The 24,355-nt window shown below is 35.8% G+C and overlaps 1 protein-coding gene across 1 annotated transcript in view; it reads left to right on the top strand.

Moving 5' to 3' along the window:
• Positions 1 to 24,355, top strand: part of CDKAL1 (CDK5 regulatory subunit associated protein 1 like 1) — a 408,038-nt gene that overhangs the window by 249,420 nt on the left and 134,263 nt on the right. Inside the window, exon 10 of the mRNA XM_018077689.2 lies at positions 13,629 to 13,774. Coding sequence (XP_017933178.1) covers positions 13,629 to 13,774 — 146 coding nt within the window. The remainder of the gene's footprint in view (positions 1 to 13,628; positions 13,775 to 24,355) is intronic.

Genomic DNA, 24,355 nt, shown 5'->3' with positions numbered 1-24,355 from the left:
GAAAAGTAGAAAGAATATTGCTTTGCTTCAATCAGTAGCCAACATAGTAAGTGTGAGCTTTCTGTTCACAAGTCTGTAAATTTATGATCTCTGTTCTTCCTGTTTCTAAATTTTCTAGAAAGTGCTATAGGTAGGACTTTTATCTGACTCATATTTAGGAAAAATACTCTCATTTCTTTAAAAATGGATCTTTAGGTGTCATGGCAAAGTAAGAGGAATTCATGAGAGCCTATTGAAAATGAGTGTCTTGAATGTCGCTGTGCAGACCATGCTTTATGTGTGCACCAACCTTATTGTATAATGACAACATCTGCTGTTGCTTGTCATCTTCAGTGTTCCTTACAATTTCCAGTTCATATGATTTTTTTTAAAGGATTATTTAATCACAGTTCTGTGTTTCACGTGTGACTAAGAATTTCTGAGCTTGAAATTTGGTGACATAATTTTGATGATTTGACAAACTATATTTGTAAAAAAAATTTTACCTTCTGCATTTTTATCTTATCTCCTCTTCTAAGCTCACCAGACTTGTCTTTGAAGGATCACTGGGCAGTGTTAGCAGTCTTCTGTATACATTTTCACTAAACAAAATAAACTTTTTATGGGGAATGTGCTTTTAATTTTTCAGTTGAGGAAAGGGTAAAAGTATAATTTGTTAAAAAAAACCCCAAATTAAATGAGAAAGTGATTAACCTTTGTGTCAGTTGATGAAGATAAAATCCAGATGTAGATCTGTTATCTCTTAAGAAAGGTATGAAGTTGGGTTATTTGCTGCAAACATCTTTCATTAATTGTTTTAAAAGGTGCTGCATTTTAATAATTTATTTTGTTAGGATGTTGTTTGGCTTTCTGTGAAAAAATTTTACATTGGAAAATGTACTAATCTTGTGTCACTTTTTATATACAATGAAAAGGACCAAGTTATTCCAGTCATGTATTGTTTTTAAAAATCAGAAATTTTCAGCAATACAGCTTGCATACAACTGAACATATGCAACTGCTAGGCAAGAGTTTATTTCACTTTAGAAATTAACATGTCTGATATGTAGAATAGAGCAACAGTAGTCATGTAAAAGTATAAATTAATTTTAAGATCTAGACAGAGCTTCCCTGGAGACTCAGTCTAAAAGCAATTATTTTGATTCATTTACACTTTTCCCATATTTATTGGAGCTTACCTGCAGGTAAAAGGTTTGGCCAGTTTTATGTCTGTCTTATTCTTCTAACCTCCAAAGCTAGTAACAAAGTTTATTAACATATATTTGTTTTCTCCAGTTACACTCATTTGTAAGTTAAATGTTTTAAAATATGTGTTTCCAGAGATGATGCTATGTATATTTTTTTCAATACTGATCTGTAGTAATACATGGACTCTTCTATCATTGGAACTTGTTAGCTACTTAAATATGAGTTTTTTAAACAATTTACAAAAATCTGTTTTCCTTCCAGTTGTTGTATATTTTAGTGACTCATCATTCAAAGCATCAGGTCATTGGCTTGATTATGTCCTTGGAATTCACAGGTTTATTTTACTCTTTGCTGGAGCGTCTACACCTTTCAGTTTTCAGGATGTGAGGAGATTGGAGATAAAAAGAACAGGGGTGCGCAGATTAGTGTGGTGAGTTGTTGATGGCACAGATGCAGCAGAAGGAAAGAATTCCCTGGACAACGTTGCAGCAATGCTAATGTCCTCAGTGAATGAGGAAAACATTGCACTTACGGATAATGTGATTGAACAGAGTCAGTTTAAGATTTCATATGATTTAAAATACTGAGCATACCTGGTGCCTTCAGGTGCTGCTGTCAGGTAAATGTCATCCTGTACTTAAAGATGGTTGTTGTTTCAGGGGGTGCTGTTAATCTCTTGAAAATCCTCAATCTGCTTGTGTTGTATGGTCTCACAATTTAGTACTTTAGTTTTTTATTCAGTAAATATGGGGGTAATAGTGCCGTGTTGAGCATGACCGGTCTTGGGATGAGAAGCAACCATATGTTTTCAAACTGTAAATTCTGCATTCAGTTAGGCCTTTTTATTTGTAAAGAAAGAAATATTTGGAACCATACAGTCTTTTAGAGTCATGCAAAATATTAAACACCTTTTGATATGCTGCACACTGAGCTGAGTCATTACAAAAAGAGCCTTTATCACAACTATTCAGGGTGTAAAAATACTAAATATTTTATCTGCTATTTTTTTCAGCTGCAGATGATGTCTGTGCTTACTTTAGTGAGTAGTATGAAGTAGCAAAATCAGATCAGGAAATCACGGAATTTGGTAGTGAAACCACTATATTTAGGTTTACCTGCATTTTGGAGTCCTTACTTCAAAATCAGTCTAATGCTGTTAGTCAGACTTTCCCACTACCTATGATCCAAAGCTGTTTCAAAGACAGACCATTGATTTGAAGCCCTCTGTTCCCACCAACGGAATACACTCACTGTGAACCTGGAGTATGGCTACTGATTTCCTTGGATGTGAATTTAGTTTGCCCACTACAAGGTCACCCTGCAGACTGAACAAACCAATGGCCATAAAGGGAGCATGGGAAATTGCACTTTAAAGTTTCACTGCTGCTTTCAACAGGCAATGAATGTGAACGCAGCCGATCCTTGTAGGACTTCTCCCACATGAGGTTTGTTGGTATGACAGAGAGGGTTATTTGGTGTGTTTGAAGAAACTGAAGGACTGGAGACCTCAACATTTGTTTCTCTTGATCGTAGTACTAAGACTGAGAAAAAAGTTGGAGCTTGTGGTTTACCTGCAGAGGACATTTTCAGTTTTCCTCTTGGAGAAAATCTGACTGAGCAATGGAGGTAGAATTGCGGTTTTCCAAAGTGCTCTTTCGCAGTCTTAGAGTCTCTTTGAATGTATACATAATGAAGCATGTTGCTTGCTTATTTGAAGTTTGGTCTCAAACTGAGATTTTGCGATATGTGCAGTGGGAGATATGTCCAGTGTCAGTCCTCTCTTAATATGTCGATGCAACACGGCATCGAGAAAAACTTGGAATTTTATCTACATGGCAGAAAATTTTAGTAAACAGACATGAACTATGGTCAGGGAAAAATAATTTAGCTCAGATTTTATTTTTTTTTCTAAATTTTATATGATGTTAAAGGTGAAGGAGAAGGTTAGTGTTAGAGTCCATTTTACAGTCTTAGCAAAACCTAAAAGGAATGCATGTGTGTGTGGTTACCTTGTGTACTCTTGCCCATATGTCTTTGCACAGAGCTACTGCTCTAATTACACACACTGCCAGATGGCAAAGATTTTATCATGGTATAGTATCAACATGTAGCAGAAGTAGGTAAGGAATACACCCTGCTTTAGAAGTAACCTCCAGGCATTTTTTCTGCAATCCTGTTACAAAGCTGTTCGCTAGTGCTCCAGTGAGATGGTGTTTAACATCCACTTGCAGTGACTGATGGAGCGGGAGGGTTGGAAAAAGTCCATTAAAACAGTGGCAGGAGATAAACGATGAAAGGGAGTTAGTCTGAAAAGTAAGAAATAAGGCCAAACGTATAGCAGCTTGAAATTAATTAATGTTTGTGGCATAGTGTTAGATACCAATTTTTGCCCTGCTTATATTTCACTTTTCCATAACTGAATTTTCTTTTTAAGTAACTGGGGCTCTGTTCAAATCACAAGGGAATATAGATCATCCAGACTCTAAAAAGGCAGGGACTCGCGTCTCAGCCTCAGTTTACCGCTCTTGCAGATTTAAGTCTAACTGTACTTCCAGAGTTGTCTGGGATTTTAGTATGGCACTTTCTGTGAGTGATGGGATGCTTCCAAATCTGTATAAAGGAGGCAGTTCACACCTGCCATTCCCGTAAGTGCTTAATTTCACATGACTAGATGAGTAGTCATCTTTGTCACCTGTCAAAATGAGTCTGTCTCAAACCATACTATATGCCATCTGTGGGCTTTATCTCCGTTATTAATTCAGGACATTTGAGTGGTACACCAGCCATTGAGATGGAGTCTGGATGGCAGCAGTGTCTTTAAATGCATAAGGTGTGCCAAGTGTACCACGAGTTGCAATAGTATTTCTTTGCTCTTTTGCTTTGATTTTTCATGTCAGCTCAGTGTTCATGTTCCGTACCCTCATTGAAGCTGATACCCTACAGATGGCTCCCTCAAACGTGCCCTGACACAGCACATAGAAATGTATTACACTGAAATAACTAATTCACTTTTCTTTTTTTCTATATTGTCCTTTTTTCCTCTGAGTGCACCAAGCATTTCTGAGCATTGTGCATAAGCAAGTTTTGAATAACCTAGAGTGTAAGCTGATTTGAACTGCATTTAAAAAGGGAATAATATGCACACATTTCTCAATGCTAAATAAAAGGGCAGTATTATTCAAGAATTAAAAGGCCTTTAGGGTATGTATTTGTTTTGTTTCTAGTGTTATTTTTTGTCATTTTCATAGACTGCTGCTTTTGAAAGTGCCAATTAAAATCTGTTGATTTGACCAGAAAAAATGAAAACTGCAGCATACATTTAAATAAATGAATAGTTAAGCTCTTGACTTCTTATTACTGTGAGTTTTGTAGCGTTTTGTAGTCGATGGACCATGCAACTTTCCCTTGCCATAATTACAAAGTTGTCTCTATGCAAACTGCACTTGTTTTGATAGCAGTGTAATTGAAAGGAATCTCGGTTACTAAAGGGAGGAGGACAGGGGCAGTTGCATCTGGGCTTCTAAGAAAGAAAATGGGGGGGGAATGAAGGGACATTTACTATTTTCTTTGGTATTATGTTAAGTGCTTATTCGTCCTATGTAAACTGTGTGTGCATCTTTGCTTACTCTGTGTATTCCTGCTTTTTATTTTTTAGTACTAAAATAATCTGTCTCTCCTGTTCTTCCTCTGATAGTGTTCTTTGTCTTTGGGGTTTTCAAATATAGCACATTTCCTTGCAATTGCTCCTTAAGACATGGTGTCATGGGAACATGAGCTCACCTCAGAGTGAATATATTTTTTGATATTATGGGGTTAGGAAGTGGATGAAACTGTGCTGTGCTTTGGGATACGTTTTGTCACACCACTTCCTCTAATCTAGCGTTTTAAGATCTCAGACTCAGCAGATCCTAGTGTCTGTAAATGCTTGCTGACATGTTCATTTCCAGCTGGTAGAATATGATTTGGCTTAATAAATGTCAAAATAAGAACCCATTTTACTCTTCCTGAAGGTTTTATGTTGTATTTGTGAATCTTGGGTGCTCTCAAAAATCTTAACAATGTTATTGTATTGTGAACTTTGATGAACAATAAAGGTTGCCTTCCAGGCAATGTGGAAGGAAGATTTGTGTTACTGGGAACAAAGCTCCTGTTCTTTATAAACACTAGTAGAAAACATTCTTTGAGATAAACAGAGAAAGAACTGGTTTTATTTATGCAAAATTCAGTTTTCCATCAAGATGGAATATTTTATGCATGCATCTATTGCTCTGCTGTATTAAATAATCTGTGAATAAGAATTGGTGTTGCAAAAAGGGGTTAACATTAAGTAGCACACTATTTGACCAGTTAAAGGTGTGCGTATTAACTGTACCTTAATTATGATTTGCTCATATGAATGTTTCTCTTGCTCGTTAGATAGCATAAGAATGAAGAGCATTTAAATGCAGACAGATCCACACTCAATCTTGTGTTGAGTGTCAGGTTGTCTGTCAATTACTTATAATGCTGTCTCATCCTAGCAGTCCTTTGGAGCTGGAGCTTTGGTGAATTACTAGCAGAAAATAAAAGTCACCATTAATTGAGCAATATGTTCACAGAATGGGTAATGCATATATGGGACACTGCATTTGTGCTCAGTAAAGCGGGAATTTTATCAGTTGCCATGTTCTTCAAGGCATTGAGGTAGAAGCTATTATCAAATATATAGTTTGCATAACAAGCTATGCCATTTTCTTTTAATATTTCTGCCTTCATTGTTAAACAAATAAGATTTCACTTTCCTAGTTATTTGTATTATAATAAGTAAAGTTCTACCAACTACTCTCCACGCTGTTCCAAAAGCTTCTGTTTAGTTTAGATGCATAAACCCTTTTGTTTTCTTTGATAGATGAGCTGTCACATTTGCTGTGCTTTGCAACATCATCTACATAATCTTCAGTAAGACTGCTTGCTTCGTTAGGCTTTGGCATTTGTTTAAAAAAAGGTTGATCTTTTTTAGGCAATTATTCTTTAAAAATGAGAAGAAGGAAATATAATGCGTTCTAGAAACTTTAATAAAACTGCACAATAATATTGGTTTTGGGTTTCTGTACCATTCTGTACCATTAATTGAGGAAAAGACATAAAATTTCTTCTACCCAGTCTTTGAATTCAATTGATTTAGTTGTGTTAAATGTGCAAGGGCTACTGAAGAATGTAAATTCTGTGATAATCAATCTTGTCATTATGGTTTAGAATATTTTTATTCTGTTTTATTATGAAATTTAGGTCAGCTCACAAAAGAAAGTGGTAGTGCTTGCCTTAAGGTTTAAGTTCTGATTAAAATCTTCCACTATTTTTCTTCCACTGGAAACTGCTAAAGCAGATGCTATTTTAGGTGTTCTACTTGCTTTTTTGAAATAGAGAGAAACAAGAGAGAGGCTTCCTGGCACTGCTTTGTCTCAGTACAGCTGAATTCTGTAGGGGTGTGCCATTCATTCTATGACTTCCTTCTGAGCAGGAACCATCAATTCTTTTCTATCCTGTGGGATTCTCATGTTTGAGGTGGTGAACAAATGCATAGTGTGGATGAAACTAGCATGTGGATGAGCATTCCACTCATCCAGCTTTCTGAAGACAAAAAGGTAGTGTGACAGTCCTACTCGCCTATTGTGTGTGCCTCTCTATGCTTTAATTAATTTTCAAGATTTTATTAGCATAAAGTATGATTGAGACAGAGAGTTATTTAAAGTAGCAGCGTGTTGTTGCAATAAATCACCTTTTTAGGGAACTTCACAATATGTGTTTCTAATAGATACTGCAAAGAGGAGTATTAATTTACTTCTGGAAAAAAATATTTAATTTGAGGAGTGCTTAATGATGAGAAATTAGAGAGCACCATAGAGAAAATGAAAAAGTGTGTATTTTCTTGCACATCAGAATTAATCATTTCACAAGGAATTAGTATTTGGTTGACTGGCTTTAAGTCATTAAACCATCACTCTAGTCATTAATTAAATGTACATTTTATCTTAAAGCGAATCAATTTATTGAAACTGGACAAACTACACTCTGAAGCTTCACAAAGATCTCTTTAGGATTGTAATGATGGGTGCAGCAGCAACAATAACAGTTCTCATCTTTGAAAGCACTGAACCATTTTACTGCATGTTTCCAGCCACACAACTTCCATCAGTTCCTGTGGGAACTGAAGGTGTGCAATACCTTGCGGAAATTAGTGTGGTATTAATGCTGAATGTGTCACTGAACCAGCTGTGTTTTGATGATGCAGAGACTCAGATGTGCTTGGGCTCAGGGCTCACTACAGACTGAGTAATAAGCAATCTAACCAATGCAGATGCTGATGCTTAACATTTTACCCAATGTAAAGTCAGTCCTACTTTAATATTGGAATCATGTTGTGATAGGGGTATGAACTTTCTTATTATGAAGAGTTTCAGTAACCCGCGTTTAATCTGTACTGGGAGTTACCATTTTTATCAGATAAATGCAAAAAAAGGGTACTCTGCAAGGAGTCTCTTTTTATTCTTGGGTATACCATGTATAATCTTGAAGAGAAATGTATGTACCTGTTAACAAAGTAGGAGAGTTCTTGATGATTTTGTGTTTAAAAATCAGGTGCTGTGTGTTTCCTTGTTTGTACACTGACTCACGAGAAGAGAAGCAACAAACTTCAAGTGAACCTTTGGACTGTGAAATACAGTTATTGTATTGTGATACTGTCTGAATATCACTTTTTGTGCAAGAACTTGAGTTAGCCTGTCCTCATTTTTAAAAAAGGAAGATGTGGCAAGCTTTTGAAAGCATATTAGATTTTTTTTTTTTTGGTATGGCTTGGTTTCATTTTTGAAAAGATGAGGCTTAGTATGTAGCTATGAGGGAGAAAAAATTGCTTAGCTAACTGTGGTTGTTTGTTTTCTGAGGTTGGAAGCAGCAGAGAGATCCCGCACCTAGGAGAACAGCTGGGAACAGCTAGGGCTGAGCATATGGCTCTCATGGCTAGTTTTCCTATCAGCAAGTCACAGCTTGCAGTCTGGTTTATATCCACTTCTAAGGGTGGCCTGAGCTAATACCAGTTTTCTGTTTGGTAATGTAGAAGGCATTTTTCCCATATGACAAAACAGATTTTTGCCCTCCATCTGGCAACCCAAAGATTTGATTTTGAGTTTCAAATTACATTGGTTAGAATTGCGTGGGCTTCTAACTGCTCCAGTGTGACTTGCCTTTATCCTAATGATAGGATAAAGACCTGAGTATGTCATGTCATATTACATGAGGTAGGGGTTGCCACTAAGCTTGCCCATCATGCAGCTTCATTACATCTCCCCCGTTTCATACACAGATGAGGGAGAGGCGTTGCCTTCCAGCCAGTGTCCTTGGGGAGGTTTGTGGTTATACATCCCACACGTTCTTAAGTTTTTACAGCCCCATTACTCACAGGGGGTTGGGAAGTGGGGGGAGAGTTCCCTGTTCATTAGTTTAAACAGGAGCGTGTTATGGGCTTTCCAGACTCGATCATACTGTGTCATCGTTCCCGTGCCTGCATCACAAGATCACATCTGTTCATGAGCTGCACTGCAGCAGAGGAATTTATAAAATGGGCCACAACCACTTGATTTTCATCCAGACTGTGCTGGTGGTGGCACCACTCGCCTTCTGAAAAAAAACAGCAGACACCCCTCATGACATATCCCAAACTAACATCTGCCACAAGGGGATGAAGTTTTGAGGGAGTGCCATTTTGTCATGTTTCCATATGGACGAGTGTTTCTTTGGACTTCACTGCTGGCAGAGGACAAAATCCTTTTGCTAGGAAGCAAGTTATTCACATTATCATGACTCAAACACGAGGCAGAATTCAAATACTGGATTTTTGCCTACTTTAGGTATGGGGGAAGAATCACTGACTGAACAGCTTGCTGGTACTGACATGAAGATGCACAGAAACTGATGTTTATTGTCTCTGTGGTTCTCTGTGGTTGCACGTGGTGTCATTACAAAGAGGAGAAGTGATTTTCTGGTTAGGTGGTTAAATTTGTGTACTGTAATTGCTAGGATAAAATATACTGACTAGATAGAAATCATTCTGGTAATGTGCGTTGTGTTCTGATATAATCCAGCTGCTAAAAACTGGAAAAAAAAAATTTCCTATGTGATCAGTATCCTAAAGGATGTTTCACATACATTGTTAGATTCCAAATGTAGATTATTCCTGTGTTTTGTAGAGTCTGGTTTAAACAAATTGTACTACTCTTTGACCTTTTCATTCCTACACAAAATGTCATTTTTGTGTGCTGTGTCCCTTCGTTCACAGACATATTATCAGATTCTGGGGAAGAGGGAGAAAAGGCAATAAGCTTTTCAGTCATGATGAAAGACAGAAATTTTCTTTCACGGTCATATAATTTCAGAAAGTTTTTCATTTATTGTTTCCAGATGGAAATAAAATTCTGTATTGCATTTTTTCTTCTAACTGAAATATGTCATTATATCTAGTAATGTAAAGCACTTTGTAAAAAAAGAATATATATATATTTATAAAAAAACCCAGGAAACGGATGTTAAGCTTAGAATGTTGAGATACTGTGAAGTACAGTTATGCATTAGCCCCTGATGTCCTTCAAATACTCTTTATGATATTAACTAATAGTTTTATTAAGTGATGAAATCTAGTATTCTATGTGCAATCTGTGGTATGGACTGCATTAACTAAGTATGACTGTTCAGTGCATAGTAGCTGTAATTTAATCAAACCTATATGGCAAAGAACTTCAGTGTCATTTTAGGTGTAGGGAGGATAAAAGGTAAGACTGGAACAAACTTTCCTTAAAGCTTCAAGTTAAAATATGATATTTATATCTGAACACTGAAAAGTTTGAAAGATTGATTTATCTGGACTTCTGATGTAATCATGCAAAGCTTTTGTTTAGTTCATTATTCTTTTTCCTTCTGAATGCCTCACTCTGAGTTTCTGATTTTAAAAGGTAAATTTAAGACCACCAGTGGTACTTAAAAGTGAAACAGTGGGTCCTGAGGTATTTCTGTCTTGTGTTTGGTTTGTGTTAATAATTTGTGTTCTGCTAATTTCACAAAGTTAATTGTTACAGTCCTCAAGTACCTGCTGGGACATCAGTTAATCAGTAGGACCTTTGATTCAAAGCACATGCAGCATATTTTAGCTTTAGATACAGAAAATAAGAAAAGAACGGAGTTCACAGCAGAGTTGTTTGCAACCTCCTCATCACTAGAAGATCTGAGTATCTAAAACATACCTGAAACCTTTCAGTGCTGTGGGTGGGATGAAATGTCCCTACAACACCACCTGCTACATCTTTTTCACAGTTCACAGAATATTCTTTGTTGGAAGTACAAGCAGCTAGATTGTGTTAGGGTTCCCAGATACATAATGTGTGTGTTGTGTGTGCATTTCTGATACATAAGACAAGAAATTTACTTTCTGAAGGATGCAAGTTTTTTGATATTGGGGGACTGATGTGCATCTTTTTACACCAAAATGATGCAGTGGAATAGTCAGTAATGTTTCTGAGCTTACATTTGTGGCTGTCACTGCATACAGGGACCTGTAGTGACAGTTGGAAAGTTCAGTTAATTAATGCCAAGCATTTTGTGTCCCGTTAGTGCAGAACCAAGGGAAATTACTTTAAATGACAACAGTTGTGTTCTTAGTCTTGAAAGTTATCTAGAGCAGTGATTGCAGAAGATGTGAGTTTTGTTTTTTTTCACATGGGGGATAACTAGAAGAAGCAGTTCTGATTGGTCTTGTTTAGCTATGGCTGCTGAACACTATCGGTTTAGTTCCTTGTAGAGGAAGTATAAATTCCCTCTTGGCCACATCCCCCTGAAGGAGATCAACTGTGAGACCAGCAGGATTCTGCATGTCACTGTAAGATAAGCAACTAGTGGGTTTGGGATTTGGTGGGGGCATTTTTTTAATCCTCTGGATAGGAAAACACTTTTGAGATTTTTAGAATTTGATTTTCACTCTTCATACTTCACAGCAAAATTTTCATTTTTAGGGTGAAGAAGAGAAATGAAGCCGACCTTTTCATGTAACTAGAGAATTTCCACACTTGTGACTTTAAAAATCAAAACTTTGTGGTAAAACAACGTAGGTTTTTTTTTAAATGTGATATTTCTATCCCAAACAGACACAGTGAATTGGTACTTTTTTTCTATCAAATTAATTTTGACCTTACAAAAGCTGGAATAAAATAACACTTTTGGATCTAGAAATTCTAATAAATCATTTATTACTTTCAAAAAGAATTTACAAAATAATCACGTATTGAAGAGGCTGTTATTCAGAAGATGCAAAATTTGAGAGCAGTTGCAAAGAATTAAGTTCTTTTTCTGTGTTGTAGGGTGAGTTATTTTTAAGAACTTGGCAGATTCAGAAACATCTTATGAAACTTGACTTTTATTAGTTTCTTATAGCTGTGTTTTTGAGGATTAAATTAAGTACTTGGAACTAAGAGATAAGCATAATAGTAGGCTTGTGGTCCATAGTTCAGGTTTCATCCCTTTTGCTATTTCTCATATTTTAGAAATATATTTTGTTACTGATAAGCAAAAAAATCAGATAACTACTGGGATGCTTCATACAAATTACATTTACAGGATTTTCTAAAGCTTAAAAAAAATATAAAAGTTTTCTGAATTTTGTTGCTTTATTTTACAGAACTTGTTCTATGCCATTCATTTTTGAAAATACATTCTAGCTGAACATCTGAAATTATTAAGGGCATAGGCAAGTTGTTCCATTTGAAGTGGGCATATAAAATTTGTCTGGATGCATGGTAGCCTTTTCTTTACTCTTTTTTTCATGAAACCAGCTGCCTCCAGCTTCCAGTGAGAACCAGATTCACTGCACTTAGCCTTTCTGTGAATCAAATTGTGTACCATCCATTACCAGTATAGCTGTTACTGTAATGTCGAGCTTACATGCCTGAGATAGAATAGCTGAACAATGTAACCACTTCTCTTAGACATTTATGTAATAGGATCTTAGACAGAAACTTTCAAAACTGCTTTCAGAAGTGATTTGATAGAGTTCGGGGTTTGTACACATGTGTTTGTCAGATGGAAGGTGAGTGTTGAGAGAGCATTTTTAATTCTTGGTCTAAAAATCGGTGCTTTTAAAAGGTGTATTCCTGAACGTTAACAGACATGAGGATGTTTGCCTTCTCTTTGAACAATCTAGGCCAACCTTGTAGAAATAGAGAGAGAAAATCTAGATGCACAGCTAATATTGCTGATTAGTGATTGGAAAGAATTTGCAAATAGTTGCATCTAATAACTAAATCTGGCAGCAGTATGTGTTGTCAGACAGAATATATGCTATCAAAGAAAAAAGGAGAAATGGTCTGAGTGAGCCTGACTGGAGTGTGCAGAATGCACATGGCAGAAGAGCAGGCAGACCTTTTCCTATATGGTCACAGCACAGGGAGAAAGGGAAAACCTGAAGTGAAAACCTGGTTGTGCATGTATTATGGTTCTTTATCCAAGTTCACTTATTTCTTGCATGATAAAGAGTAAAGGCTATATGGTACCATATTGCACACAGTCTAGATCCCGGTTTGTCTCAACTTTTAAAAATATTTGAACTTTCTTGGTTGACTGTATGTCCTTAATTGTGTAAATAATAATAATTAAAGAAATGCAACTGCCATATTCTATTCACCATCTCATGTTCCTTCACCCTGCTAAACCTCAGTTGGGGGTTTGGTTTGGCTTTGATTTGGAGGTTTGTTTGCACTTTGCTACTACCTTTCCTTTTTTTTTTCTTTCCGACCTTTTGCATTTATACAAAATGTGTAGCATCCTGTGTCTCTTTTCAAGCTGCCCCCGATTAATCCTATTCATTTTATAACCAAACACTTTTAATTATTGGAGTCTTCTCTGAAATAACAGAGGTAACATTTCAGACCAGTACTGGAGCAGCTTTGCAAATGACAAGGTGTACCTTAATTACCAAATGGCCAAGTATCCTTTAAGGATACTCCAATTAGAGACATTCTCATATTGGTATCTAAGAAGTTATTTCACTCTGGCAAGAAAGCAACTAACCCTTGCCATCTTCTGAGGCTGAAAACAGCCGCTGTCTGAAAGCACTAATTTTCACAATAGTTTGCCTCTTAAATTTTCCTTTAATTGCGTAATCAGTGCTACATAGGGAATGTGATCCCTATCTCAAAGGAAATTCAATCTCGTCTCTTTCTTCTTATTTTCTTTTAAAACAAAATTGCTTTAAAATATTTTCACCTGTCCCTACTGTTCCAAACCAGGCTATTGCAATTCAGTATTGTTTGGGTTTCAGAAGCATTACTACTAATACTTACCCCATATAATTTAAAGGGGGGGGTTGTATTGTTTTCCTAATGCTGTAAAGCTTCTTTTTCTTTTTTTTTAATAACTCTTAGGAAATGGCGAAGATTCTCAATCATCCAAGGGTGTATGCTTTTCTGCACATACCAGTCCAGTCAGCCTCTGACAGTGTGCTCATGGACATGAAGAGAGAATACTGCGTGGCAGACTTCAAACAAGTAGTGGATTTCCTTAAAGAAAAGTAAGTCGACTAATATTTGACAAAAATAACAGTGTTGGGTTTGTTGCAATGTCAAGAACATGTGGCTGAAAACAGTTATTTGCAACTTCATAATTAAGGTATGAAAAAGAATGAGGTTCTTTAAGCTTTCAAAGTCTTCGAGTTTTCTGTAAGCCGCTTGATGTGGTTTGCCCCTTTACTTGAGCTTTTATAAGCATCTTAAATCTCTGCATGACATGCTTTTAATTTGTCAATATATTCCTAATCTTTTTCAAATAATACATTCTTAAATAATTTTTTATACTGAAAATACTATATATAGATCTCTTGAAGTTGGAGTTATTGAAGTTGTCTTTAATGTGGCTTTTGAGCATTTTATACTTTTTGCACTGGAGATGTTCCAGTTCCAGCAAAAGTAAATGGGTTGGTTTTGTGTTTGTTTGTTTTAATAAGTATTTTATATTCTATATCTTACGTAAACTTACTTCAATATAATAATACTCCAATCTTGCTTATGGGACTGATTAATTGTAGGATAATTTCAAAATTATTTCTCTTAGCAACGGAGCTAATTGTGAGAAATAAAATGTATCATTAATGTGTTTACTGTGCTGGCCTGAAGTTGAAAGTTACATCCACCTGCAAAGCTTTTGTAACTACAAGTAATAATTTAATATCCAAGGAAATTTTTTCTTAGTTTTTAAAATGTTAATAGTGACATATTTTGAAGGATATTTCTGCACTGATTGTAAAAAAATTATGTGTGTGGAGATAGAATTATTTCTGTCACCTTGTTTGGCTACTTCATCTCTTTTTACTTCCTTTGTTTGTATGCCTGTTCAATGACTTAAGGACAGTGGTGTTGTACCTTTGACTCTTAGATCGTGTTAAAATACTTGTACATAAACCAATCAATTTGTCATTATCATTTTCATAACCATTTTATTATTACTGGAAAATCTAGAAGTCTAGCTATGTAAAACACATCATGTAATATGTAATGTAATATGATATGTAAGAAAGAAAAGCGAACTGTGACACAATAGGATCTGTTTTGCAAACTATATGTGTAATTTACAGGACATTCCTGTGCATCTAGGACAGCTGATGAAAATGGAGCTGCTTGTCTTCATACAGCTTTATTTGCATTAATTTTCCACCATGAACAATGCCCATAGATTCTTGGCACTAGATTTTAATTAACAGATATTTTGTATTCCCATGTATCTTAAGTGAAACTGTGTCAGTTTGTGTCTTAGTTGACTTGAAGCTGATTCATTATTCTCTTCCATAGTTTTAGCATTGCCAACTATTATCATAACAGCAGCTGGGTTTTCGATAACCTAGTATAGCTGGCACATGTTGGGGCATATGGGAATTTATTAAATCATTCAACTCTTGCACACAGAAAAGAGTGAATTACTTAATATCCAAATTTAAAACAGCTGGTCACTGAATATATAGTAATCTATGTCATACGTATTTTTCCATGGGCTTTTTTGTAGTGATCTTAGCAAGGAAGAAATAATTGGTTTGATGTCTTAATTTTAAATAATAATAAACTTTATTTATCCTGCTTATTAAGAAACTACCAAATTATCTAGGAGTTCCTGTTAGAAAATAGTCTCCAGATATTAAGATGGAAAATTCTTGGTACCATATGGCAGCAGTATAAAGAAGCTATGCAAGGCAGAGAAAATATTTTGGATATTTGAACATGTGCTTATCTGTAAAATAATTTTTTTTCTTTGCACTTAAAAGCATAAAGTCCTCATTTGTAGGCTTTAGTCCCAGGGCAACAGCCAGCTATTACATTCCCATGTAAGTATTCCTATAAAGATCTCAGCACAAAGTTTGCCAGGACTGAACATTGCTGCAGAGAACTCCAGAGCCTAGAGCCAGAATAGCTAAAATTAAATATGTGCTTTAACTACTTTAATAGCCAAAAGATGTTATTTTTATCTTCCATTTATCAAAAAAGGAAAATAAAACAAAGTAGAACTCCCTATGTCTCCTTTCTCTATTGCTGGGGCCATAAAGTTGTCTAGAGGTTTCCTACACAAAATGTATGGGGGCCTATCAGTGGATTCCAAATGGCACCTTTGTTTCTAGAATGTGATGTCTGCTGTGATAGTAGATTCACCAAAAACTCTATTAAACCAATAATTATATAGGGCGATCTGCTGAAGAAGTGATACCACGCAGCAAGGAACTATATGGTTATCAGTTAAGTGTTTAATGACTTGCATTCAATCATCTAAGCCCGTAAAAATGAAAGGAAAAAGCAAAAGAATGACCCATTTCATAATTTTGCTTTTGGAATCTCAAAGATATACCAAGTGGTTTCTGAATTTTTTTCTCAATGGGGCCAACAAAACACTGTGGGGCTTTTTTCTTCAAGAAGCAGCAAATACCTTTCCTTCCTTTGTAGAGCTATGAGTGACTGCAGACGTATCTTCTTCTCAGAGTGGGGATTTATTTATATCCTGCTGAGCACTGTACACCTTACAGAGAAGCTAGAGTTCTCCAAGAGTACTCTAGTTAGAGTACTCTTTATATTGAAACTCACTTTTTAAAAGAATGAAGCATTCTTGACCCTCTGGGACTGTGAGGTTAGAAATGTCGCTTTTTTCCTCTCTTTGAAGACTTTCTTCAGGCATGAACCATAGAAATGAACTTGAAAATTAGTATTGGCATTCTAGCACCGTCTTTTTATATGCAACACTATTTCAGAACCACTCTCCCCAGCCAGGTGACAACATTTTTTGTTTATTATGAAGCTCAGTTAGCAAAATTAATAGCATATAAAGCAAGAGAGGCAAATCCATTAGACTGTGAAAAACTGAAGTACAGAAGACTTGTTTTATACTTTTTAAAGAAATTCCTTCTGTGATATTTTGGCCTTTTTGCACTGCAATTTCACTAAATTCAGGTATTCAAGAAAATACCATCGAGCAGTTGATGTGTCAGTAGCTGATCTACAGATATAATGTGTGTCTGTATTTACTGCGCATATAATTGTAAACTACTCTAGAGAGCAACAGTATAAAGTGAGGATGCATTGATTAATTTAAGGGCTGTACATAGTCTGTAGGGATTAAGGACTAGTGCCCTACTCTGTGGTTTTTGGAAACTAGTACAATAGTCTGGAGGGAGTATTTGCAAGACTGATTCCTGGATGAGATATTAGTTTCAATGTGTTTGCAACTAAATACAGCATCTTTAGAAATTTCTGCTAGGTAAATTTAATCCAGAGACCAATTCAGTCTTATATCAGAAAGTCTTTTAATTGTGGTGTCATTATATCAAAATGTGAGTTGTTTTTCAAGTGATCTCAACTTTCAAGATTCAGCATAGATTATATTTCTGAAAGGTGATGTTTGTAGTTGCAAGAAGAGCAAGACAGCTTTAATTATCTCGAAGTTTTGAAACTTAATCCCCTGAAATTTACTTTTGCTGATAAAAGCAAACAATTGGAATATATTTTAGTTAAAGAAACCTGAGATCTGAATGTCATATTCTGTAATTGCTTGAATAATCAGCGATGTGAATATATACCCATTAAAAAATCCTTAGACTGATAATGTGTTTTCCAAATGTCTTGTTTGCTTTTGGTGTCCAGACTGTATTCTCTTACCTTTATAGTTTGTGAAGTGATTATGGTGTTCATCAAAGTTTATATTCATCTTTCCTATTACTGCTGCTTGATAAGAGAATTGTAAAACCAAAATCTAGATGAATAAAAAAGTAAGGAAATTTAGAGCTAGACTGAAACACTATCTCTTTCTATTTTGGAAAATAGCGTAATACTGAGGAAAAACTGGGTTTGCCTCCCAGTATGCTTTTGTTTGTGTTCTGAGAGAGAAGCATAATATTAATTGTGGGTGGCTGCTGCTGCTCACTTGAGACTGTCTCATAATTCAAGCTGGAAACATCTGAGCTTTCCAATATCATTGGAAAGCCAGCAAACTTAGGCTGCCAGAGGGGAAGCCACAGCTCTGCCAGGCGGAAAGTTCTATTCTTTTTTTCACTGGTTCTTGTTTCTCCATTAAAATAAGACCTGCTAGTAAGGCTCTCCTAACCTCCATTTAATTGTAATCAACTCTTGATTTTTCAGCATATGTAGATACATTATTACAGGCAGTTGGAAAAAGGCAGTAAAGGATCAAAAGTAATAAACGTGTGCAGTGGAAAATAAATCACAGGCTTGGAAGGAAATTAATCACTCAAGTGTAAACTCAAATCCTAGTTGCCTACAGCAGTTACAGACAACTGCCCAGTCTGAAGAAACTAGAGATACTGTCCAAACTGAGAGAAGGTGTTATATAGTCCTTTTGGGACAGCTGGCTTCAGTGAGAGTCCCTTCTTCCCTGTTGCTTTACAAGGAGTTAGGCCAGCAAATGTAGGTTCAGCAGCTTCCTAGGCCATTCTTAATTCTGTTTTTAAGGGTTTGGGGGGATTCAGGAGTGACTGTCTTGTGTTTCTTTTTGTCTACCCTGACTTCGTCTCTTTTGTTGCAGCCAGGCTTCATCTGCTTGGGTGTTCGTCAGACTGCTTCAGGGTAAAGTAGTGTGGCTGGCAGCAAAGTGGACCCTGCTGCTGTCTCCTCCCAGTCACGTTAGTCAGTTTTTACAGCAATATTTGTATGTTACTTGTAACTCTAAATAATTTTCTTCTGAAAGATGTCCATACGGTAAGCTCCTGAATATTGCTAATTCCACAAGGAAAGATAAACAGCTAAATGAATCATCATCAAATTTGCACCTATTCCAGACAACCTGTAGTTTTGAAGCTATCCCAAGTGTTGTGGCAGTAGTATTGTCTTTATCACATTATTATGACTACTACTGAAACTAGAATTTGAAGGCAATAATTTTTAAAGAACCATTTATTATTTATATATGTTTTTCTACTCGGTTTCAAAATGCAGGTAATTATGAAGTAGACTATAACAAATCCCTCACGTTTTTACAGTGTAAATAAATATGTTTCATTTTCTTTCTCAAAATGCACTTTTGTTTCTCAGAGAAGAGACATTGTTGAGCTCATTTTGCAGATGTGCAAATCGTGTCCCTAACAAACCGTGACAAGTCTTGGAGATTTCAGCTTTTTTAATGGGTTTTAGTACATCTGTTCTGTCAGTCTAACTACTGCAAATGTCATCTGTTTAAAATCCTTATGACGTTTTCTGCTAAGAAATTGCTGAGTGTATTTGGTACTTATCTGTAATTTTATACTTCAGTCTCTGGACTCTTCACTCTGTCTTTTGTCTGCTCCTGGAGTCTGAACTAATCACTTTACCAAATGTGTCTCTTTTTATGTTTTACATGAACTGAGTGTTTTTAGAAAGTATTGAATTAGCACCAAAAGTTAAAACATGGCTGGTTTTCACCAAACACATACAGCACAAAGGTACATTTAAGTTTGTGTCTAGACTTGAGCCTAGTGTTTCATGGTGTAGTTTCTGATGGACTATAAGCTCCCTTTACCACAGGATTAGTTGTCTTTAGGTGTCTTGAAATTTAAATTTGGGCTTGCCTAAAGCAGTTGCCAAATTTATACGCCTTCCTGCCTTGCATTTGCCTTACAAGGTCATGGAAGGAGATACAAGTAGGTGAGAGGTTTCAAAGGTGATGAACGTTTTCAGGTCCATTAATTTCATTATGATAATTTTTAATATTTAGCATACAACTACCTGAATTTCAAAAGTTTCTTTTTGTTTGGAACTGACTGGGGAGAGACAAGCATTAGGCATTTCAGGATAGTTTTGTATTTTTACTGTAACGTTACTTCTACGAAGCTGAATGTTGTTTTAGGAGGGCAGTCTTTCCGTTTTCGCTTGCCCTTTTCTCAGCTAATGCTACTGTACCCCTACTTTTTAGCAAGGACAAATACTTTCCTAGAGTGGGAATGGAAGGAGGGAAGGAAAGTCACTTACAAGTATCTGCATCTTCTTAATCTTTGTCTTCACTTTCTACACATTGTTGAACCAGGCTTCAGTTAGTTCATGGAGAGACATTTTGCTGTCATGGTTCATATTTATAATGTTGCCACTTTATAAATCACTAGTCACCGTTTTCTAGCCAAATGCATCAAGGATATTACGAATTTTTCTGGGCTGAAGGCTCTTAATTGTTCTGTTGTTTGTACATCTGTCAGAGTGTTGTTCATGTGATGTTAAAGTAATTCTAAAAGTTGGACTCGATGATCCTTGTGAGTCCCCTCCAACTCCGCATATTCTTTGATTCTGTAAAGTTAGAGACTACTTTGAGAATTAGTGGACACTAAATGTAGCTTCCACCTATTTATTTTTTGGGAAGATACTGTTTATGAAACTTATTACTTCAAAATTTCTATATGCTCCCTAATTTTTTATATGAAATATCTTTGGATTCTGGAGCAATTGACTTGTTTAAGCAGGATGTGCATGGTATTCACATTTTACAGCATTTTCTTCTAAATAATACACATATTTATCTGGAGATAAGAGAATCATTATGAGAGGGTTAGTTTGGGTTTTTTTCCTGGTACTCCTGTTACTGTTCCACTCCCATAGTAAAAACTGGAGGGTGAACCCTGGAAATGAAGTTCCCAGGATGAGCACAGCTTGTTGAGTGCAGGCTTAGTGTGCACACAGGGCATTTGCAGTTCGGATGCTTGAAGATCACAACACTGTGATATTCTGCTTTGGCTAAAATTTGGAGGAATCATTTTTTGAATGGTTGCTGAAAAGAGAAGATACACACCCTTATTAAATGTAAAAACAATTTAGTCTTATTATTATCCTTTTCATATGAGCTGGCTTACTCTTTTTAGAATTCATAAAGTCATTTAGAGTGATACTTTCCATATGGTTAGGATTTCCTTTTTCTGGGAACCTTATCTGCAGTTTCCTTCTGCAAAATCCTAGTGGCAGTATTGTTAGATGATAGAGTAGAAATTAGTAAAGTACATCCAATTCCATTTCTTAAGTGTACCAAGATGGTGTCTTTTTTTCTTTTTCCTGTTCACCCTGAAGGTGTGTGAATGTGTTTTTTTGGAAGTAATTATATAAAATCTGTAGTAAGGAATAAAAGGGAGGAATTTTAAGCATCCTGCAGTAGTAGAAATAAGTATTCTTAGAGCATTTAATATTTATAATGTTTAAATGCCTGCTTTTATTTACTAAGATACTATATTTCTCTAGTATTTTTAAACAAAATAACTAAAATCCCTTTTTTTTCCTAATAAATATTTGCATTATATTTCAGTGTCTTGAAACAAAGCACCTAGAACTTAAGAGGGAGTGGAATTTGGTTTTAAAACAATAATAACTTTAATTCATGTCAATTTGCTTAATAGCAGATTGATTTGACATGTAATGCTCAGCTTTAATTTGCTTCTATGTTTTTAAGCATATCCAAACATATGTTGATACATAAGTATTTATTGTGATAGCATATTAGTATACATATAAATCCAAGATATGTGTACACATTATAGTGCTCAGATGTGAAAATTCTGATGGCAGTATTAAATTTTCATATTTCATACATTTAAGAAAAGTATTTGCTTATTTAGTTGTGTACATGTTTCTGATTTTAGGCATAGTACTAGGTAATAAATTAATTTTGAAAGCCATGTTATTCTGATCATGTAGGACAATACAGCACAAAAGAATTTTTGATGAAGGTGGTAGTTGACCAACTGATAAGCATTGGTCGAAGTTACATTTGTGTCGAGCTTTCAGTGAAAATAAGTTGGAAAGAATATTGAACAAATAAAAAAACAATACTTCTGTAGCCAGTCAGTCCCTTTAATGGTTATTTTTTTAAACCTGAGATGAGTAAATGAAGAAAACTAGTATGTGGGAATACAAAAAAGCTGTTAAGCCACTTTAAAAGTGTAGCTATGTAATTAAAACACCATTACATGCAATAGGCATGGTAGTTCTGCTATCCAGAATTTTTGTGTGTACATTCATTTGGGGACACTGAGATCACAAATTACTTTAAGGAAGCTCAATTTTGTGTTCATGTGCATCTTATATTGGTCTGTAATTTGTACTCATGAGTTGATGATTCACCTCTTTTTAATGAGAGTGCAATTTATAGTTTTAAACTTCTTATTTATTTCATGGCAAAGTAATCACAAACATGAAATTTTAAAAGATTTATGCATAAGACTAGTGGCTATAGCAGAGGAAAGTTTATTTTCCACAGCTGAATTGCTTATCTCATGCACTTGTAATTTTTTTTGTCTTTCTGTTTTGCTTCTCATCATTATAGAATTCTCATTTTGTTTAGTAGGAGAAATTGTCAAAGTACAGCTGTCATATTACTTCATAGCAGGAAGACAATATTGGAAATATGGTTATATGTAAAGGCACAAGAAGCAATATAAATTCTTCTGAAACCACTTACTGGAAAATTGTGATTCAGATGCAAGTTCAAGCTGGAAAATATGTTAGTGTGTCCAAGCACCTTAGGCATAGAAGAATATAAAGCCAGAGTGGCTGATTGTAAGCCATTTCATCTTAAATCTGGAAAAAATATGTACTGTCAAGACTCAAAAGCCACAGAAATTAACTGTCTTCTGGCTTGCTGTGTCAGATGCTTCCCTGCTTGACTTTTGAATGATTCATGACCCTTAGCAGGAGAGGCAACTTTGAGATCAGAGCACAGTTCCATACAGACTTGCAGTCAGCTTTGGGCTAATAACTTTTGGGCATTACAAACCCCAACAGATTTGAATCAGTCTCCTTCAAAAAACTTTGTATTAAAGAAAAATAATGGTCTCTCTGAACTATTTGTCTCCATTGAGTCAAATTCCAACATAAGCCTTCAACTTTCTTACAGAAGTGGTAAATACATTTGAAAAATGGGTCATGTGATTGTTTGTAGCTCTACTGCTGAATCTGTGTGTGTGTGTCTGTGTCCCACAGTAACTGGCCACAGTTATTTTTTAGCCCTAGTGCTTGGTGAGAGGAGATCTACTGTCTGTCACGGTCTGTATGCAAGATTCTGCAGGGTCAGGGACGGAGACAGACGGATTGTAGGTTCAGGTTTGAACAATAGGCTGGCATGATTTCTCCGCTGTAGTGGGATGATCACTCCCACACTGTTGGTTTAAGTTTTTGGGAGTACCTGACTCACACACTCAATCCTAAAAATTGCTAAGGAAGCCAGCTGGACTATGAACTGTGACCAACAAACTGTTTTTCCATGTAGCATATTCTTGGGCCTCCCCCACCTGCGTTAGACCATATACCAAGAAACCCAGGTTATAAACCTGAACACTTGAAGAATGAGACTTCTCTTTCATTTCACTCTGTCACTTACTGTGTACCCACATAACTTTGGAATGGAGGGAAATAAACCCTGCCCTTTGCTTAGTTGTCTTAGTTCTGGTTTGTACTTGTGTGACTGTTGACACTGACTGTAAAATCCTAACAGCAGGGAAAAAACATAGCAGTAGAGATTCCTCCTTTTTAATGGTACGACACTTTAAAATGTTCTTTTTCTCCAAAAAGAGAGCAAGAAAATAGAGTTTCTGTTAAATCTCCTTTTAATCTTTGCTTCCTTCACATTTCCTTACCTACTAGTTCTTGTAGTAATAGGCTGTAACCACCATGTAGTATAATGTATTTGCAGTCAACGAAGAATGATGGTTTAGGGAGTTCTGCCACAGCATTTTATCACCTACTGGGACCTACATATGAATTGGAGTCTGAACCTTATTGTCACCAAAGTTTGTTATGATCTTATGTGATAATTAGAGTAGGCATGAGAATAGCTGAGAGGACACAGGCAGAAGCAAATTGGAATTTAAATACACCAAAATAGAAAGTGCAAGGGTTATTGGTTTTGGTGCTGTTTTTTGTTGTTGTTGGGGGGGGGTGTTGTGGGGTGTATTTATGGCTCCATTTAGTGGGTACAATAATATACCTTAATTCTGTGTGTGTTGGTGTATAAAATGAACACTGTGGATGCAGTGCATTGTAATTTAAATATTGTGAGAGAGAAGTTTTCTTTAACCAATATTGCTATCAGCAGAAATATGTTTAGAATAATTTGTAAATGAAACCTTGTAGACTAAAATTTTGAGCGTGATTTTGTGACTTTTATCAGCATGATACTTGGGTGCATGCGCTGCTATGGATTCACTTAGTTTTAGTTAAACATGTAAACATTTGACTGTGATTGCAAATTATGAATTTAAACGCAGCAGTAATATTAACTGTGCCTCACGTTCATCTAAGACTAGAAGAAGGGGAACGTGTTTTGGAAATCTGATCCTCAATGCAGAAGCTGTTGTAACAAAACTTTAAAAGCTGGGTTGAAATGTTTAAAGTATATTTAAATCGCTCAAATTGATATTCCATAAAATTGTTTTCTGTATCTTTGAAACAAGAGGAGATAGTTTCTAGCGCAAATTTGCAGAGCACTGTTTCAGCATTGACAACCCTGTGTAATTGAAGGCAGATATCTTTGTGAGTCGTTCCACTTCCTAATCAGTGTTATTCACACATACCATAGAAGAAGAAAGCCAAGTTTAAAATATTTAATTTTATTTCTTTATCTGCTTTCTTGAAGCATTTTATCGTGTACGCATGCATGAGGA

The sequence above is a fragment of the Manacus vitellinus genome, unplaced genomic scaffold, assembly GCF_001715985.3.
Source record: "Manacus vitellinus isolate BGI_N305 unplaced genomic scaffold, ASM171598v3 scaffold_39_pilon, whole genome shotgun sequence".
In the NCBI taxonomy this organism is placed as follows: Eukaryota; Metazoa; Chordata; class Aves; order Passeriformes; family Pipridae; genus Manacus; species Manacus vitellinus.
The sequence above is the reverse complement of the archived record's forward strand: the minus strand, read 5'-3'. Positions and strand labels throughout refer to the sequence as shown.